This window comes from Hemicordylus capensis, chromosome 2 (assembly GCF_027244095.1).
Source record: "Hemicordylus capensis ecotype Gifberg chromosome 2, rHemCap1.1.pri, whole genome shotgun sequence".
NCBI lineage: Eukaryota > Metazoa > Chordata > Lepidosauria > Squamata > Cordylidae > Hemicordylus > Hemicordylus capensis.
The window spans coordinates 340,490,385-340,511,820 of record NC_069658.1 but is presented as its reverse complement, the minus strand read 5'-3'; the positions used below and the strand labels follow the sequence as shown (position 1 = coordinate 340,511,820).

General features: G+C 45.3%; 1 protein-coding gene across 3 annotated transcripts in view; it reads right to left on the bottom strand.

Annotated features, from left to right (window-relative positions):
- The window catches only part of FAT2 (FAT atypical cadherin 2), a 111,214-nt gene that overhangs the window by 54,478 nt on the left and 35,300 nt on the right, over nucleotides 1-21,436 (bottom strand). For all 3 annotated transcript variants that reach the window (XM_053300794.1, XM_053300796.1, XM_053300795.1), the window contains exons 4-6: nucleotides 19,455-19,766; nucleotides 17,687-17,897; nucleotides 5,219-5,358 (exon numbers count right to left, since the gene is read on the bottom strand). In XM_053300794.1, coding sequence (XP_053156769.1) covers nucleotides 5,219-5,358; nucleotides 17,687-17,897; nucleotides 19,455-19,766 — 663 coding nt within the window. The remainder of the gene's footprint in view (nucleotides 1-5,218; nucleotides 5,359-17,686; nucleotides 17,898-19,454; nucleotides 19,767-21,436) is intronic.

Genomic DNA, 21,436 nt, shown 5'->3' with positions numbered 1-21,436 from the left:
CAACCACAACTGGACCTCCCTAGATGATCTTAATAGGCAGTGGGATTGATTATGAAGAAGGCACTCTCCTAAATACTTTGTATCCAAGCCATTTAGTGTTTTATGGGTACTAGCACTTTGTATCCCACCCGGAAACTTATTGGCAGCCAGTGTAATTCTTTTTAAATGGGTGTAATATGATCTCTTTGGGCAACCCTGGAGACCAGCCTGGCTGCTGCATTCTGTACTAACTGCAGTTTCCGAACTGCATACAAAGGCAGCCCAATGTAGAGCGCACTGCAGTAGTCAAGTCTGGATGTTACCAGCATATGAACCACTGTGTTAAGGTTGTTTATCTCCAGAAATGGATGTAGCCGGCGAATCAGCCAAAGCTGATAAAAAGTACTCCTCCTGGCCACTGCCTCAACCTGAGAAATCAGGGAGAGGTTTGGGTCCAGAAGTACTCCCAGACTACGTACCTACTCTTTCTAGGGTAGTGCAACCCCACCCAGAACCGGCAGATCTAAACCACTTCCTAAGTCTTGACCTCCCACAGTGAATACCTCCATTTTGCTTGGATTCAGCCTCAGCTTGTTCTCCCTCATCCAGCCCATTACTGCCTCCAGGCAGGCATTTAGGGAGGTTAGGCTATTTCCTGATGAAGCTGACATGGAGAAATAGATTTGAGTGTCATCAGCATACTGATAACACCCTGCACCTAATTCCCTGATGATCTCTACCAGTGCTTTCATGAAGATGTTAAAAAGCATTGGAGATAGTATGGAGCCTTGTGGGATTCCATACCAGAGCTCTTGTTTTGAAGAGCAACAGTCTCCAAACGACACCATATGGAACCTACCCAAGAGCTACCTCTCAACCACTGCAAAGCTGTGCCTCCCACTCCCAACCCCAGAAGGATACCATGAAGGATACCATCAAGGCTCCCCAGAAGGATACCATGGTTGAATGTATTGAAAGCCGCTGAGATCCAAAAGGATCAACAGAGTCACACTTCCTCTGTCGATTCCTAATTGGAGATCATCCATTTATCAAGGGGCTAATTTAGAAGTGGGTTGGAGAGAGCAATCATGTCTATTGCCCTAGTGAGTTCATTATTCCAAGTCTGAACCAGGGCATCAACAGAATTACTGGCAGAACCAACTTAAAAACCTTCTAAGGCTTTTTGGAATCTTATGGGATCCAATAGGCTTTTGGGGCGGACCATCCTAATAGGTCCTTCTCCCCTGTGGAGGAGGGTTGAGGCTGTGAGTCCAACCTTAACCAGATGGTGGTCCATCCATGACAAATCATAGAAGTTCCCACCCATGGAACACCTTCCTGATCAGAGCAAATCGAGAGTGTGACCAGCAATGTGTGTTGGTCCTGAGACCACCTGGGATAGACCTATAGTTGTCATGGCCACTATGAACTCCTGAGGCAATCCTGACAAATTGGTTCCAAAGTGAACATTAAAGTCCCCCAGAACTATTAGTTTGGGAGACTCCAACATCAGCTCTGCAACCAAGTCAGCCAGCACAGTTAGGGACTCTGTTGGGCAGCACAGTGAACGGTATACCAACAGAAGTCCCAGTCTATCCTTGGTCTCGAGACGTAGGTACACACATTCAATATATGCCAGTTCCCTGACAGGAACCCTGATAAGGGAGATATTAGTTTTATGCCACTCCTCCTCCCTGCCCATGTCCTCTCACCTGCTCTACAACAGAGAATCCTGCTGGGAGAAGCTAGGCCCAAATTGGACTTCTAGACTCCCCCATCCAGGTCTCTGTAATACATACCAAGTCAGCTCCATCATCTACGATCAAATCATGGATGATTTCTGTTTTATCTTGAACCGACCTGGTATTACAGAGAAGGTGAGGCTCTGTGGGGGGTTGGTACTGCTCCCCAAGGCCAAATTGTTGGCAGGGAAGCTGGAAGGGGTAACAACTATTAGGTTTCTGATCCCCCCCCCCGTAACAGCCTGCTACCCTGCCTTTTTCATGATGAAAAAGGTTGGGAGTGACATGACGATATTGTGGACATTTGTAAAAAAAGATCATGTGAGCCATCATAGCTATTCAGATTAAATGATGGTGTGAGCAATAGGGGTGTGCACGGAACCGCACAGCTGCGGTCCGGCACTGTGGGGTGGGTTCCTTTAAGGGCGGGGAGGGTTTACTTACCCCTCCCGCCACTTGTCCCCCTCCAGCGCTCGTATTTATTGTAAGAATTGGGGCGGCAGGATACCTCCCTGCCACCCCTTGCCCCTCCGCAATGCAAAAGGCTCCGGCAAGCCTTTTGCGCACGCGCACGTCGCGCGCGAGCTTCACGTCTCCCCGACGCCGAAGGCCCGGTCTACCTGCCAGCAGGGGCTGAGGCTGGGTAGACCGGGCCTCTGGTGTCGGGGAGACGTGAAGCCCGTGCGCGACGTGCGCGTGCGCAAAAGGCTTGCCGGAGCCTTTTGCATTGCGGAGGGGCAAGGGGCGGCAGGGAGGTATCCTGCCGCCCCAATTCTTACAATAAATACGAGCACTGGAGGGGGACAAGTGGCGGGAGGAGTAAGTAAACCCTCCCTGCCCTTAAAGGAACCCCCTCCACCCAGACCGAACCGGCCAGGTCCGAACCGCTCTGGATGGTCTGGAGGCCTTTACAATGGCCTCCGGACCGGTCCGGACCCATCCCTAGTGAGCAAATAAGGTTGCAGACTGTGAAGGCAAAGAAGGAGGGGGAGGGGGAGGAGGAAAATGCCCTTGTGACAGGAAAAAATAAACCTTTCCCTAAGCTTGCTGTCAAATGGTGTGAAGAGAACTTGGCAGTTTCCTTCTACCTGATCCAATACCTTTTCATCACATAACTGCATCTTGGAATGCAATAACCTTCTTCAGTGAAATAAACTTGCCATAGTTTTGCAATAGCAGGTTCACCAACATATTATCCAGCAATGACTGTCACTGCCAAAGTAAACAGAGACAGAAGTTCCTGGAGGCCGGGGATTGCATGTCAGCCAAGGTGTCAAAGGATGACTCTCAATGGAGGAACAATGTTTTAAGACATTTAAATAGCACTGACACACTACTGAGAAACACTAGAATAGAACTTTCAGCATCTGCTTCCCGCACACTACTACAACAAATTTCCCACATTATGCATAATTTTAATGGGATCAGTAAAGCTATGATTAGATCCCTGTTGAAAAACTTGTCTTTCTAAGTAAAGTAAACCCCTATATGCCTCACCCAACTGCTGTGAAAGATGCTTACCACCCATTGAACTAAGCAGAGGCATGCCTACAGTATAAATACAAATCTGCTTCAAACATTTTTAATTGGCATAACATCCAGTCAAGGAGCTCTTGGAATAACAGTTCTATGATAGGACTAACAATAATAAAACCATTCCTAAGGCTTCTTCAGAGGGGCTATGGTAGTCGAACTAGTTTTCAAAGTGGTTTAACATTTGTTTAGATGTGCTCTAAAATCTTGTGTAAATATGGATTAGAGGAAGAGGTAGGATCAGGGACATTTTTGCTCCTCACCTTTCCCCTGGTGTTTATCAACAGGTCTTTAGAAACTCTGCCAGATATGCGGTGTAGGTAACTGTGAGGTGTGGATGGAACTATACCTTTAGACTTTTTGAAACTCTTTCAAAGGTTTTAAGGTATTTTTCAGAAATACCGTTTAGTACTAGAGGCATCCCTTGAAGTAGTTCCTTATGCCCTATACACACATGGACAAATGTATTGGTATCCCTCCACAAAAAAAGAAGAACCCACAATTGTCTCTGAAATCACTTGAAACTGACATATGTAATTGGCACCCATCATTGTTTATTCTACATTTAACAAAAATCAGATTTTGCTTTAGAGTTTTGATGCAACAAAATATTTCAAATAATAACACAAGTGAAAATGGCATGGACAAAAATAATGGGACCCTTAACCTAATATTTTGTTGCTCAACCTTTAGAGGCAACCACTGCAAACAAGCGATTCCTGTAGCTCTCAATGAGACTTCCTGAGCAAACTGCTCCAGCTGCGTCAGGTTTGAAGGGTGCCTTCTCCAGACTGTATGTTCCAGTTCTTTCCATATAAGTTCAATAGGATTCAAATCAGGGCTCATAGAAGGCCACTTCAGAATAGCCCAATGTTTTGTCCTTAGCCATTCTTGGGTGCTTTTAGCTGTGTGTTTTGGGTCATTATCCTGTTGGAGGAGCCATGACCTGCGACTGAGACAGAGCTTTCTGACACTGGGCAGTACATTTCGCTCCAGAATGTCTTGATAGTCTTGAGATTTCATTGTTCCCTGCACAGACTCAAGGCACCTCGTGCCAGACGCAGCAAAGCAGCCCCAAAACATAACCGAGCCTCCTCCATGTTTCACAGGCGGTATGGTGTTCTTTTCTTTGAAAGCTTCATTTTTTCGTCTGTGGACATAGAGCTGATGTGACTTGACAAAAAGCTCCAGTTTTGTCATTAAAAAGCCAGACTGGAATTTGCTAAAATGCATATTGACTAACCACAATGCTTCTGGGAGAATGTCCTTTGGACAGATGAGACAAAACTGGAGCTTTTTGGCAAGTCACATCAGCTCTGAAACATGCAGTCTGGGTGCCAATTACATTTGTCAGTTTCAAGTTATTTCAGAGTCAACTGTTGGTTCTTCTTTTTTTGTAGAGGAGTACCAACATATTTGTCCATGTGTGTATGTCCTTGTAGAAGGGGTGATGCAGTTTTGCTGTGACAATTTATCTACAGGGGATAAACTGGGGAAATGTGGAGTCCCAACAGTGCAAACCCCAAATCTGATGAGATATTGAGCCTCTTCTTACAAGCAGTGAGAAGGCCTAGAGGGAGGGCTGCGGGGAAGGCAGGTTAAACGTGGCTGCAAGCAGGCTGACATACAATCGCTCAAATGGGGATAGGAGAGCTCTCACTCTCCTAACCCCATTTTGAGGGGAGACTCCATAGGTGGGTTTGCCGCCGTGGTGCTGCCGGGATCAGGCCCGATCCTGGTGGTACACACATACATGCAAAACTGGGCTGGGCTCCCTTAGCCCGATTTTGCACACGCGTGTGAATAGCCTCATTCAATTCAGCTGAAATATGAATTGTCCGCATTTTTGTAAGATATAGTTAGACAATTCTATCACTCTATATATTCCGGTCCTGTTCTTATTAAAGATCTCCAAAGAGTACAGAAGGGTTTGGATCAAGTAGTCAGGCTTTGTGGATACTTACCTGTGTTTTGATGCTGTTTGACCCATCAGTTACATCGATTGTGAGGTTGTAGTTTGATCTTTTCTTTGCATCCAAGGCTCTTGCAATAACAATGCTACCAGTGTTCTTCTCGATGTCAAAATCCATATCATCATCACCACCTTTGAGGAAAGGGAAAATTTAGTATGTAGGAGTTAGGATGAACAAGCCCAGAATACAAGTATCTCCTGCCAACTGGTAGCATTTGTAACAAACCCATCTACAGATTTTGATGGGAAATATCTGGAAGGAGGTAGCAGAATAGCATAAAAGATAGGTGGGGAATCTATATGAAAGACTTACATTGTCACCATTGATCTTTGTTTATTTTCTTTAAATTTTGCATTGCCTTACATGTGCAATGCATATTTTGCTGTTGCAATGTCATTAAGGGTGAAAAGAGGGAATTCAGATTAAGTAGTGGGGCAAAGAAGGGCATGTTCTTCTGAAAATAAGAAATATTGAGGCAAATTGGCAGCAGAGAGTAAATGTGCCGGCTTCACTTCAGGGTGTGATGCTTAAACTAATTCCCCTCTTTGTGTAAACCCTGTTGAGACTTGCCCTGATCCCCGGAGGAGTCCTTCATTCCAATTTCCCATCAGTGTTCACTTCAATTTCTGTGAGACTTGCAATCATGCAAATAGAGATTCAGAACTGACCAACATGTTCCTAAACACTTGTAGTTGGGAAAACTCTTGTTTATATTCCCAAAGTTAGTTATGTTGGGATGGAGACCTAAACTACTGTACACATATTTAGGTTTTTAGTACTGAAATCAGAAAGTATGATTATCCAATAATTCTATAATCTATTCACAAGAGTATTATAAAGCTAAAGGACAAGCCACATGGTAGATAAGAGTTGATTAGCTGTCAGCCATTCTACTATGAACTTGAACAACTTGTGACAGGAAAAGCTAAACGCAGCCCACCACCATATATGGTGGTTGAGCAGAGGCTGCAAACATGGGAAGGGGTGTGTTATATCTGGCAGACCACAATGCATGGTTGGCAGGCTGTTTCAGCTTTGTGGGTCACAAAGTCTGTCCCGGTAATCTTTTATGGTTATGAGCCATTCTCTCAGCAAGGTTCCTGTAATTTCTTCATGTGATTGTCCAGTGAGCCAGAGAGCTGATTTAAATAATCCAGGTGAAATGTGTTCTAGTCACATTTCAGGCTTTGAGAAATGTTTGCAAGGGGTATTGTGCAATAGATGGCAAGTAGTCTTGGTGCAGGAGGAAGGGGGACCATGATGATCGTTTTTAATATGTGTAGGTTGTGTGCTCTAGCACTGGAAAAAAGCATGCACATCCTGCAAATAACAAGAAACAAATGCTCCCTTACTGGTTCGTGAAATGATTAGGCATTGGTAGATGGAATGGGAAGGACAGTCCTGCCAACATTAGCAACTTCTTTGCCACATTAACACCACCCCTGCCTGCACTACAGTGGAGGAAGTACTCAGCCTCTAAGTTTTAAAATTATATTTCAAATTAAATGCAACAAATATAAAACATATCACAGGATGGGGAGTATAGAATGAGAGTATCGCATCGAGATTTCAGGCACTAACCAGTAAGAGTGTGTTACTCTCACAAGACCACATTTCACATCGCTGTCGAGCAATGATAGAAGCAATAGTTGGGAGGTAAGGGGATCTCTCATTTCCTCAGAACTGGTTTATGTGCTGGGGAAATGTGAGACACACGTACAGAGTCCATCCCATCCCACATGTGCTAGCTGTAGGAAATGTGTGTGGAGTTCTTTGGTAATAATTTAGGAAGGAAACCAAACCAGATTAAACTCAAAGAAGCAAACTGGAACCAGAGACTGAACTATGAGAAGAAACAGAGTGGAGGCAGTTGAGGGGGAAAGGTGCAAAAGCAAAGGGCTGAGAAATGGGGCACTCCAGTGTTCAGGAGAGAATGAACTTGTGCAATTTTGTTCTTTGAGCACACAGATATAAGGACACGACCTGACTTGCATTACAAATCACTTGAGCAGGCAAGAGAAAGGCAGCAATGTGAGCACTGGGGGAGGTTTTTGGCTTGGAACTCAAGGTCAGTGCTGTGTGTGAGCATTACATTTTGCTGTAATGCTAGCAAAGCTCCATACTTCCCAGGCAAACCACGCAATGCCAAACAGTTGTAGAAACAGACCATGCTCCCAGCATGAGCTAAGGCTCTTCACTCCATCCCAGATGGCCAGAATAGAGAAACTTAGGAATCTATAGAAGTTTGTTATGCCAACACCTTCTAATGCAAGGTAGCACACACAGAAACTTCTTGTCTGTTATGCTTGCACTGTGTGCCAAATGTGTTTGGAATACACCATTATTTTAAAAAGTGAAAGGATGCTACTTTCAGCCATGTGACCCAGATAATCTGTGAGGATCTAAGGTTACTTTGCTGAATACCTCCCAGGGCTACCCAATACTCTACCTTTTTTTTTTTTAACATGGAGATAAACCTTTAGACAGACAGGTAAGCATCACACATGAAAGGGTGTGCAAGTCCCCCCGACCCCACTTTTACAAGTTTTTGCATTGAACATGCACTGCTCTGTGTAACCTTGCATCACAGTTCATACAGAACGGTGTAAACATTTTCTCCTCTACAGAGATTGTTCTCTATATAGGTGTGAGGGCTAGGGAGTGAGCAAAAGCCTTCAGGTGTTCTTGCTTGAGCTGTCAGAGTGCAGGTGTCTCCTTTGCGTTGCCTGGGGCTTGCAGTCTTGGGGTCATTGTTCTTCTCAGATCCTTACAACTGGACTTCTATATAAGGAGTGTGTTATCTCAGGTCACCTTTGGAAGACCAACTTCATGCCATGGGTTTTTCGGGTGGCCAGAACCTAAGGGGTATACTCGTGAGTCAAATGAGCCGTAACCCAAAATTTGGCTTTAAAAAAGCCAAATCTGGCAACAGAGCAGGGTAGATTTTGATTCATGCAAGATGGGGTGTTTCTTCTGGAACAGTCTCTGCAGCATGTCTCGGCTCCTTTGCACAGCAAGCTGCCCCCTTATTCCAGCATTCTAACTTCTAATCTGAGGACTGGGTATGCAGGCCAGCTAACTGCAGTAGTAACACAGACCAACACCTTAGGAAATGGTTATATATGAAGTGTTCATAAGAGCATTCAGCGAAAATCACTAATCACTGAAACATTATTCAGTTTCTCCTCCCCTCTTCCTGTCCATGAAGCCCATATAGACAAACTAGACAAAAGCAAGCTTGCTCAACATCTATACTCGGGGCAGCCCTGTAATGAGGCAAGGTGACACAATCGCCTCAGGTGGTAGATTATTAGGGAGCCAACAGGACAGCAAGATGCTCCCTGCCATGGCCAATGGAGAAATTCTTTGGGACCAATCTGACCTCTGCAAGCTCTTCAAGGAGCTCCTCTCCTCACACGCCTTGCAAAGATTGCAAGAAGCACAAGGAGAGAAGAGGAGGCTGCCAGCAACCTTTCCTGTTCCCTGTGCACATTCAAAGCTTGCAAGGGCCAGTTTTGAAAGAGGGCTGACTCTCACCAGGGGTGCAGGGCAAGGCAGCATTTTGTGCCTTGCCTCAGGCACCTCAATACCACAACACAGTACCTTGGGACACCCCTAGCTATACTCAACACCGAGGAGAGACACATGGTAGAAAATATCCAGGAACATAGGAACATAGGAAACTGCCATATACTGAGTCAGACCATTGGTCTATCTAGCTCAGTATTGTCTTCACATACTGGCAGCAGCTTCACATACTTGCAGCAATTGTCTTCACATACTTGCAGCAGATTACCTGCCTGCAATCTCTCTCAGACCTATCCTAGAGAAGCCAGGGAGGGAACTTGAAACCTTCTGCTCTTCCCAGAGCGGCTTCATCCCCTGAGCAGAATATCTTGCAGTGCTCACACATCTAGTCTCCCATTCATATGCAACCAAGGCAGACCCTGCTTAGCTATGGGGACAAGTCATGCTTGATACCACAAGACCAGCTTTCCTCTCCTGCCATGTAGGCTCTCATTACAATGAGAATAAAAAGAAGCTCAGAAACAAGAGATTTCTGTATGGGAATGAATGGCCTTAGTCAGTAAATTTACTTAATCCCAATTGAAAACATGTCCCGCTTTCATTCCAAGGGACTAGAATCTATACAGCCACTCAGTTGTCTTCTGGGAAGACACCTGATGAATCTGACCGACTCTTCAAAACTGCAACAGAACTCCCACCACTTTTGCAAGTGCAACACATTATAACCTTCGAGCCTCACAGAGTTGCCATGAAGACAAAACGGAGTGGTCCCATGACTACCACCTTGAGGTTCTTGGACAGATGATGGGGTGCAAATGCAAAGTTAAAAAGCAAAGTTTTTAACCTGGGGGTTTAACTACATGCAATGTTATCCTGAGTAAAGCAGCCCAAAGAATAATGATTAAAGGCAAGGAATGAATGGACTCACTGTGTGAATACACAAGATAAACATCTCATAAAGTAAACAAGGCCTGAACTATGGGAAGAGATAGATGCTGAGATTAAATTCCAAGCAAAATACCTTTTTGGACACAATAGTTGTAGACCATCCTAACACAAGGCAAACTTTCTATAAGCATTGTCAATCCTGTACTGTGTTTATTCTTGTTCTGCCTTAATTGTATTTGTACATCATTATCCATGCTCAACTGCACCAGACAAAGAAGTATTATTTGAAGCTGCCTTGTGACAGGCAATTGTTTCAGGTCTGAAAACTACCTGCCTTCAGGGATGGCTTTACTCTGTTCAAGCAAAGAAACTAGTCTACAACTCCCAATGCGATGCCAGGATACAGGAATTACAGAATCATAGATCAGCAGAGCTAAAACATACATCAAAGATAATGTAGTCCAACCCCCAGCACCAAGGCAGAATTTACTATGCTTAAAGCATCCCTAACAATTTAACTCTTTAACAGTTTATGATAAAACTATATTTTTAAAGTACTAACATCCAGAAAGGGCTTAAGGTGGACCAATGGCAGAAGTGACTCTATGTCATGAAGAATGCTCAACACCGACTCTATGTCATGAAGAATACTGTACTGCTTGTTAAATTCACATACAGCTTTTTTAAAATTCCTGATTGAACAGCCTTAGTCAAAGTTGGCTATTTTATTTTTGTTCAAGATTTTACTAATGGCTTGCTCTTACATGTACTTTATGCTAGGAGGAAAGGAAGTGCTATTCATGCACCTTGATATGAGAGAACTGCTTAAAATGTACTTAAACCTACATTTCATTTGTAGATTATATATTTATAATATGAAGCTGCTTGGGCATCACTGACAGACTGACTGACATGAAACTCCTGTTAGGAGGTCCAGAATTGCCCCCCTTGCACCCTCCCTGCACCCCTAGAGAGTCACACAGTCTGGACCTGCCTATCCATTGGGGGGGGGGTTGGCGTTGGGAGTAGGTCCAGGAGTCAGAGAGTATTCACCACTGTGACTAGAAGTAGGGATGTGCACGAGACCGGGCAGGGGTGGCTCGAAGGGATGGGGGTAGGACTTTAAGGGCAGGGGAGGGTGCACTTAGCCCTCCCCCCACTTTCCCCCCACTAGCGCTGAAGTTAGGTAAAATCCCTCGGGGTAGCATCCCTGCTACCCCTTATGCTTCTTCAGCTGGAAGTGTCCGGAAGTACCGTGTGCATATGCACATGCTGGCCACACGGATGTCACAATTGCACATGTGCCTGTCTGATGTGCATGAGTGTGCAGCCGGCATGTGCATGTGCACCCTGTACTTCCGGCCACTTCCGGTCGAAGAACTAGAAGGGGCGGCAAGAAGGTACACTGCCGGCCCAAGGGATTTTACCTAACTCCAGCGGGGGGGAAGCGGCGGGGGGAAAGCGGCAGGGGAAGGTTAAGTGTACCCTCCCCCACCCTTAAAGCGAGAACCCCCACCCCCACCTTCGAACCTTGAACCCACCCAGTGTTCGAACCTCTTCGGAGGCCCATAAAAGGGCCTTCAAACAGGTTTGTACACATCCCTAGCTAGAAGCAGCACAGGGAGAACAGCCATGGAAGGAATGCAGCCACAGCTCCCCACTTTATAGAAGACCCAAACTGGATACTTTGACACCCTGAATGAGCTTCCCCTATGGAGACTTTAGTGCTCGTGAGACCCCCAGGACAAGGAAGACATGACTCCCTAGTAAATATCCTGCACTCCTGACCTCGGTACTAGTGCCACCAAGTCATGCCTCTTGTATCATAATTCCCATAATCAACAAGCCAATATCCCTAGAGTCAACACTACATCCTAAGAAATCACATATTTATGTCTAACTATCCCAAAACCCATTGTTCTCTGCCGGGAGTCACCCTCAATAACCATTAACCTAGAGGGGCACTAATTTAGCAAGAAGCCTTAACCACACAGAACATCTCCCTACCTATAAATATAGCCAGCCAAATGTCTCCCAAACTGCACAGCTTCTGGGATTCATCTCAGAGGTTGTGTTCCTCTGCTCCCCACCCTCTCTCTTTTCACACCTGCTGTGCCATCAAGGATCTGGGCTCCCTTTCCATAAAATCAAGACAGGTAAATATAGGGGGCTTCCCCGCCCCACCCCGTCCTGGGATCTCTCTCTTTTCTCCCTGATCTCCCTCTTTCTGGAGTGCCTGTGTGAGTGTTTGTGTGTCACTGTCAGGCCAGAGTAGAGGGTCCTCCTTTCTCCCGGGATTGGCATAGGCCAGCCATGCTCATCTCCCTCTTCCCCTGAGGCAAGGTTGCACTCCCCCAGATCCTGTCCATCCCTTTGCTCTGCCCCTGCTCCTCTCCCACAATTTGCTATCTCCCTGGAGGCCCACGGAGCTCCTCCCTGGACCCTGCCTCCCTCATTTCTAACACTTTCCCTGCCCCGTTTCATTGCTGGACTGGGTGGCACTCTGGCTTCTAGGCGGAGTGCCTGCTCTGTTCGGCACAGCCAGAACAATGTGTGTCGAGCCAGCCCAGGCCATCCACCGGCACCTCGTCCGTTAGCAGCCAGGCCCACACCAACATTGTAGTTGGATGTTTGACAGGGCTCAACGTTGACAGCGTCAGCCCAGGGAACGAGGCACTTGTCTTCCAGCTAGGGAAACTAGAAGCTCCACAGCTCTCAACTGAGGTGAGTGCTGGACAGGATGTCTCTCATCCCACAAGGAGAATAAAGGTTCTTGCATAACACTCCAATAGCAAATCACAAAAGAAAGAAACATGCTGTTTTTGCAGGTAGTTTCCAGACCTTGTCCAGACTACCAAACTGACATGAAACTCTCAGACCAATCCAAGCAAGTCAGAAACATGTTATTTTCATGGGTAGGTTCCATGAAAACCTAGCCCTGATTACCAACCAAACCAAACGACCCCCACCCGCCGAAAACCCCAAACCCTGGAAAAATTCATTAATGTCCCAGAAAATATGGGGAAACTCTCCCAATGAAATGCATGGTGAATGAGACCTCTTATTGCTAAAATAAGACTAGAATCACAGTGAGATAAGATGTCCATACGCTTGCAGACTAGGGATGTGCAAAACGTTTTGGGTACAAAACGATTTGTACCTGAAACGGGCTATTTTGGGCGATTTGTTAACAAAACAAATCACCCCTTTGCAACTTCCAAAAATTTCAACCACAAAAAAAAATCATCCATGTTTCGGCTCCGAAAGTTTTGTTGTTTCGGAGCTCCATTTTGTGGCGATCTCTGAGTCAGTCTCCATTTTGTGTTTGACATCCCTTTGAATTTCCCACCCTTCCAGCCTTCTGATCAGTGAATGAAAGCATGGGCTGATCTGGTGACGATTCCCTCCTTATTCTCGATTGGCTCTCTTGGCTCTTGCCACTCTTAACTGACCCCACATTGGCCAGGGGAAGGGTCAAAGGAGGGACAAGGGTGGGGGGGAGTTCAAGGAGGGATTTTCTATTCAGCAGCAGTCGCCATTCTGCCTTTCTGCCTCATGGCATGGGAGAAGAGAGAGAGGAAAAACTTTGCTTTACATTCATTGCATGCCTCAAGTTGCCATGATGCCATGCCATTGCCTATAGCTTTTCCAGCCTGAGTCCAGCCTGCCATGGCTACTGTATGCCAGCCTGGGAATGGATTTATCTTCTGCGTTGCTTTTTTGTTCCCGAGAAGAATTTTTTTCCATCCCCTTGAGAGAATCACTGCCTGCCTGTGCCTGCTGTGTCTGTCTGTGCCAGCCACCAGTGCCACCAGCCCCAGTCCCTGTGGCCACCTGGCCAGCCACCCCCTCCCCCCCAGATTTTCAAGGCTTTTGCCCTGCTCCCCCCGCCCCCAAATCTTCTCAAGCCTGAAGATAGAAGGAGAAGAAGATTGAAGAATAGTAGACTCGGAGACCAGACCACAGAAGAGAAGTGGACAACTGAACACACAAGTGGGTTTAGCCCTAGACTGAGTGAGTGCGCCCCATTTTCACACACACACACACACACACACACACACACACACACACACACACACCTCCCTCTGGAATTCTGCATTCTTGGGCTTTTTTTCCTGTTTGGAGGGAGGTTCGGGGTTGCAATTGAATTTAAAAAGTTGTGTGTTGTTTAGTTTAGAAGAAGTTTAAACCGGCGTTCTGTGTGGGAGGGATCCTGGTTAGCTAGTACTAGTAGGTGGTTAGAAGGGCAGCGTAGTCTTGTGGTTTTAAAAAGCAATTCTGTCTTTTTTCCCATTCCAAAGATTTTTTTTTCTTTTTTAAAATTAATATTCTCTGCCCAGCAGCCTACAAGCTTTGAGTGGGCAGAAAGGTACAGTCTAGCCTCCTCCCTGTGCCCATGGCAAAAATTAACACTAAACCCCTTTTGCAGAGCACACACGCACAGGTATACTATGCTTCCCCGCCTAATAATCTCAAATCTAGCAGTATATAATATGCAATTATATATTATGCACTTTATTCAAATGCCTTGGATAGTTTGCTTTGTTGTGCCTGTATTTGGGGGACCTCATGGATGGGCAGAGGACAGATTCTCTCTCTCTCTGTGGACTTCTTTGAAATGAAGATTGGGTCATATTGTGACTTCTAGCATCATCATCATTTTTATTCAAACTAGATTGCTTGCATCTACTCAATAGTTTGGGCTGCTGGTGCCACAGGCATCTGTTGCAGAAATGTAAAGCAATGTGCCAAAAAATTGTGTGCCATTGTTGTCATCATCATCACTCTTTTACTTCTGTAGATGGGAGGGGGGCCAAACCTCGCTGTTCCACTGGCAGAATGTTATAACGTTAAACCTTTCCTTACTTAACCCGCTTTTATGGCCGGGTGCCAGATGAAGCTGTGTCTGCTGTTGTTTGTGGATGAAAAATGCTTTGGGGAGGGAGGGGGAGAGCAGGGCACATTTGATGCTATTGTTGGCCCTAGTCTGCTGCATCCGTGATATCATACTTGCTTGCTTGTTACTAGCTGCTGCTGTTAGCCTGTATCAGGAGGGTGTGCGTGGGGCAGTGCAATATCGTTGTTTCACACTGTTGTGTGTAGATTAATTGCAATTCTGTTGGGGGGCGCGGTGTGGATGTGCGTGACCTTTGGAAAACTGGTTCTTTGCAAAGCTCTGCTGTTGTTGTTGATGTGTGATGTTAATGTTCTTTGGGGCAGATTCGGGGTAGAAAGGGGGCTTTGAGGGCAGAAGAGTGTGTCAGGTGGAAGTGCCCCAGTGGGTGCCTGCTGCCACCCAGGTTTCAGAGTGATTGGGCAAAGGGCTGATTTTTAAATGATTTTTTAAAGTGTATGCATCTTTGAGGCAGAAAGGGGGTTTCGGGGGCAGAAGAGTAGGTTGGTTGGTAGTGCCCCAATGAGTGCCTGCCACCACCCAGATTTCAAAGAAATTGGGCAAAGGGCTGTTTTTTTAGGAATTGTTGAAGTTTACGCATCTTTAAGATTTTTCCCCATAGGGAATAATGGAGGTTTCAGCAGCCCCATAACTGCACTTGGGGGGCACTGGGGTGGCCCAGAGCGAGTTGTGGTGTAGTGCACATAGGGTGCCAACCATACCCATACCCACAAGCCCATGGGGTACTGGGTTTTGTTGTTTCTGAGGTGTTCTGAGTGTAGATTCTCTGGTAGCATATGAGATTTTCATTGACAAACAAGAATCCACTCTCATCTGCTACCAGAGAATCTACACAGAACACCTCAGAAACAACAAATCACAGTGCCCCATGGGTTAGCAATCCATGTGGGTGGTTGGCAACCTATGTGCACTACACGACCACTTGCTCTGGGTCATCACAATGCCCCCCCCAAGTGGAGTTATGGGGCTGCTGAAACCTCCATTATTCCCGATTGGGGAAAATCTTAAAGATGCGTAAACTTCAACAATTCCAAAAAAAACCCAGCCCTTTGCCCAGTTTGGTGGGATCCCCATTATTCCCTATGGGGAAAATCTTAAAGATGCATAAACAAAATTCACAAAAAATCAGCCCTGTGCCCAATTTCTTTGAAATTTCAGTGGCAGCTTCCATCCACTGGGCACTACCACCACCCCCAATCTTTTTGCCCTGGGACCCTTTTTTTATTCTGAATCGATTCAGAAAAATTCAGGTACAAATCGAATCAGGGGTGATTTGGTGGGGGTAAGATTCGGACCCTCCAAAAATTTGGGTGTTTCGATTCAGGTACAAATTGAAGCAGAAAAATCAATTCGGGCACATCCCTATTGCAGACTACAAGCCCTCAGTGACTCACTCATTGCCTGTCTTCCATGAAACTTCCAGACCAAAACTACAAAACTACAAAAGATAGAACACACCATTTTTGCAGGTAGGTTCCAGACCTTGGCCACACTATCACAAAAACTCCAAACACCAGAAAAAATCATCATCAACCTGGAAAATGTAGGAAAATTCTCCTATTGGAAAGCTGATAGGTGTCCAATAGCAATTTGAACATCTATGCATTTCTAGCTTCTACCATTAAACATAAACACAAACTTCTAACTAAGTCTAACGTCTAACAAAGTCTAAAGAAACACTCAAATACTTATTTATTACATGTGTACCCCACCCTTCCTTCAAATAGCTCAGACTTGCATTTATGGAGTTTTCCCATTTTAATCCCACAACAACTCTCTGGGGCAGGTTAGGCTGAGAGTTAGTGACAAGGTAACCAGTGAGCCTCATGGGCAAGGATTTGAGCCCAGGGTTCCCCACCCAGGTCCAACACTCTATCCACTACACAAATGGCTTTCCCACTTAAGCTTTAACGATGTCCTGGTACTGACATTATCTTGGCTCCATTGGCTGAGGTAGGGTATAGAAGACAAGGACAGTCTAGCTATTAATTTCTATCCAGGAAAATAGAACTAATCTCTTGCATAACTGAAACATTATCATTGATCAAGATACCAAGCCAACTATCTAACATGGTTTAATATGCTATAAAATGAGATTTACTGTATGTGAAGTCCACCATATTAGAGACAGATCCCATCAGAGTTTTGAGTCCTTGAAAATTGCAACTAAGATCATAGTGCAGAGCCACCAATGTGCCAATTATTAATCACTGCTTTTTCCCAGTGGAAAAAGCACCGGGAAAAGGCAAAAATGTATTGGCTATTCTACCTGAATCTGCCAACCAAGCTAACAAAGTGCTGGTGCACAGCATGCACTATGGAGGAGGGGTAATATTTGTTGATCTCCCCTTTCCTTTGAAGTCATCAATATGTCCGTGAGGGTCATGCAACTCTCAAGTGTGTCTTTTCAGGACAGCTATAGAAAGAAGGGGAGCTTGACAAAAATTGTCCCTTCCCATTGTGCATGCTGTGCATTCACTGCATTATCTGGATGCTGGCCACTGCTCTTATTGAAATCCTTCTACAGGAGAGTGAGGATTTGTGTCCTTTGGCATGCCTATACTCATAAAAAGTATAGGACATTTCAGATGACTAGTGGGGCAAAGCAACAAGGAAGAAAAGGAATGAAGTGGAATAGATTTTATCAGAGGAACTGCGAGGCACTGATAATAGATATCTTCCAACAAAAAAATTCAAGGACTTCCAGAGAGGGCCCCCCACCCCACCCCACTCTGTTGTCTTGTTTTTATTGCTGTGGGGAATAGTTATGATTACCACATATTTCCTGTGAGCCACAAAGATGTGTTTTTGCCCGTTTGCAGCACAAGAATTTTCATTAAGACTGGGAGAATGCCAAAAATGCCATTTTGCAAATTGTGATGGGTAATACAAGAATTGAATAGGTTTTTTAAAAGGGGTTATTTTTATTTTTGGTGGGATTGCTGCTTGTCAGTCTGAATGCTGCTCAGTGCCCGTGCTGAGCCTTGGAATATAATACATCCACCATCTAAAACAAACAGCCATTATTAGTTCAGATCATGGATGTGCCAGATACGTGGAGAACCAGGGCAACATTTTATCAGCAGAGAGCCAGCTAGGAGAACATTTGCCAGGCACATGCCACTCACCTGTGATGTTAAACCAGAGCTGGCTGAGCCCAGCCTCAACACTGATCATTCCCACCATGTGATTCACCAGGTCTGTTTCCATGACAGCAAAGTTGAAATGAAGCTCATCAAAAACCATTGGCTCTGAGGAGGGGACAGGGTTCGGGATCCAACTGATGTGAAGCCTCACACTCGAGGAAAGTGGAGGACTGCCACCATCAGTTGCCTTGACCTGCCAATGAATCCCAAGAGAGAAAGTTAGCAGCTTACAAACAGAGGTTTCACACTGCAGAGTTCCTACTTAAAGCTTCATGTCAAACATCTGAATGTACCACAGAATCTGAAAGCAAAATTAACTCGACTTCAACCATTTTCTGGGAAGGATGATACAAAACTAAAGTTGCTGTTGCCCAATAGGTCATATATGAAGCATTTTCTATTGCCTAATGCATACAAGAGATTAATGTGGGCTGTATCAGGTCCAATTGCCTTGGCCTGCCTCAAACTAGTGATTAGGTATCATTTGAATGGCAGGCATTTTTTTGCCACTGCCAAATTAGCAGGGATCAGGTAACAAAGGGGGCCAATAGGGCTCCTCCTGGTCCTACGAAGCTGCCGACTCTAGCCTGGTTCCTTAATCTGAGCAATTTATTGGTCAGGTGGATGGAATTGCTCTTTGACGGCCCATCCCTGCTTGCCTGCTTGACCACCAGTCATGCCAGCCTTTCTCTGCTGTAGGTTTGGCCTAAGGACTATGAGCTAAGCACTTCCTTATACCATTCTCCTTGAATATAATGAATGGAAGACACTAAGCATATCTACATGATCAGGAGGCGGAAAAGGTGGGCAGGGGGGGAGGCTGCACAAACCTCCCCCCCACCCCCCGATGATCACTCAACAGTGGTGGAAGCGCAGATCACACTCCCACACAATCTACACTGTTCCACACAGTGGGGATCTCCGGAGGCCGGGACAACACGTCCTGGCCTCTGGATATCCCACAATGTACCGCACGACAAGCGTGGTGCATTGGGGGATACCCCCGTGAGGCGGGCGCTTTAAGCGCCCATCTTTCTGTCTCCTCAGGCTGTGTACGCTCCCAGCAGCCGGGTTAAGGGTGAACTCGCTCCTTTAACCTTGGCTAAAAGCAGGGCTTAAAAGTAGGGTCAGGCTGGGCTGGAGCACTGGGATCAATGCGGATCCCAGCCTAACATTCTGGCAAAACATTTTTACTTGCATACCAGAACAGGAAGGGTTCTAGAAGTCAGCATTTTAGAACAAATCAAAAGTCAATTCTCTTTTCTCTTTGCCCAGTGACTGAATTCTGACATCACACCCAGCCATGTTTTGTACTAGCCATAGTTAAAAACCTACACCAAGGTAGGCAACCTTGGACACTCCAGTTACAATTTGTCATGGCTAGGAATGAAGGAAGTTGCAGTTCAACAACAGCTGGAGTGCCAAAGGTTGCCTACCCCTGACCAACACCATGGTTTGAGTCTCCGAACATACTAAAGGCAAACCATAAGTTCATAAGTTCACTCCTGTCTCCATGGCAGTTGAGGGTGCTATAAGTGAGTAATTATTATCTGAATGTGAATATTCATTACATTTGTATCCCTGCTGTTCTGGTCAAAAAACTTGCAAAGCCTGTTTGACTAGAGACCATAGATGGATGACAGTGTACACTAACAATGCCTCATCATACTCCTTTCAATACTCAGAACAGAACTATAATCTGTCTCGAGCCTCCTTATCTTCCCATATCTCATTTAACTGTCTCACTCACCGTTAGTATGTTGTACTCCTGGGCAGGAAAAGCCTTTTTGGAGAACACCATGCCTGTAACTGGATGGATACTAAAGAATTCCTCATTGTTTTCTTCAAGGCTGTAAGTGACTTGGCAGTTCAGACCCTCATCACGATCTGCAGCGATCACCCTGTAGACTGGCAAAGGAGTCTCGGATGCTGCCCTCTCTGGGAGATGAATCATGAATAATTTTTGGGAGAAGCTGGGAGGGTTATCATTGACATCGATGACCTGGATTACAACTCTGCTGCTGGATATCAGAGCTGGATCCCCATTGTCAGAAACAGAAATCTGGAAGGAAAAGCCGGTAGAGCATCACAATTCAAGGTAAAACAGTTCATGGTCATGATATAAAGTATGTGGATGTGCTTTTGAGGAAGGCAAATACTACATATTTCCCTCTACATAAACACAGGAGATTCTGCTTGTGATGGCTTAGTTCTTACAAGTTGTTTGCCTATATCAGAGGATAAGAGTGTTATGGTTTTGAAGCTGAAAGGACTCCAGCAAAAGGGCATGGGCTTGGGGTGGTGGTGCATTGGTGACCAGCTGACAAACTAAAAAAACAACAGAGACCACCAGTGAAAGTGTAGAAACTCAGTGATGCTAACTGATACAGTCCATTCAGTTTTGTAGTTACATAGTTTGACTCCTGCCAGTAGGGGATATTTGTGTGAGCTGAATAGCTTATCTGAAAGATCCACTGTTCACAGAGACAAACTGCAAAATGAAATGAAGTGGACTCTCTCAGGAAACATTTTTAAGTCTGTATTTTTATACAAGTTAAAAATATATATTTATTTTGCAAAAGATTCTGGTTATCTATCCTGGTGAAATGCAGGTTAACCACAGTGGTTTGACCAGGATTGCCTGGAAATTCTGGGTTCTCGCAAGCAGCTCCACAGGGCTCCTGGTTAACGTTTTAATTAGGATTGCTGTGATTTAATATGTGGATTATTCAGCCAATATTTAATATGTGGATTATTCTCTCATCTTGCACAATTACTTTGCTGTGGGTATAACACTTTTGCATATGACTATCATCATCCTCCCATCAATGGGAGGATGGCCATCCTCATCCTCCCATTAATGACCATCCTCCTCCTCCCATCAATGGGAGGAGAGCTGGTCTTGTGGTAGCAAGCATGAATTGTCCCCTCTGCTATGCAGGATCCGCCCTGGTTGCATTTGAATGGGGGAGCTCTGGGAACAGTACCAGCATACTTGCATGCAGAATGTTCCAAGTTCCCTCCCTGGTATCTCCAAGACAGGGCTGAGAGAGACTCCTGCCTGCAAACTTGGAGAAGCCACTGACAGTTTGTACAGACAATACTGAGCTAGATGGACCTATGGTCTGACTTGGTATAAGGCAGCTTCCTGTGTTCATCAGCCATTTGCAATATGTGGCGCCTTTATTGTTAGGATATACATTAGTGATTTAATTATTTAGTTCCATTTCTATTCCAGTATAGTTAGCCTTCTCATCCGGATGTTATTCATATCGCGGCCAAATATTGTTATATAATATGCCAAATGTGTATAAATGTAGTCTGATTTTATATTATAATATTATTGTTATTATCATTATTATTTTAATATTGTTGTATTGCTGGTCTACGACCGAAATAAAGTTTTTACAAATTAGTTAGCCTTCTCCTTTATTTGGTTCTCTCTGTTTTTCAAGGTAGAAAGACTAATTTTTAGGGATGGGCCCGGACCGGTCCGGAGGCCATTAAAATAGCCTCCGGACCGGTCCTGGGCGGTCTGGTTCGGGTGGGGGGGTCCCTTTAAGAGCGGCGGGAGGGTTTACTTACCCCTCCCGCCGCTTTCCCGCTCTGTTGCCATAATCCGTAGAGTAATTGGGGCGGCAGGACACCTCCCTGCCGCCTCTTCCCCGATGTTGCTTCAAAAACTCCCAAGAGTTCTTTGTGCGCGCGTGCGCGCACGCCACAGAGACGAGC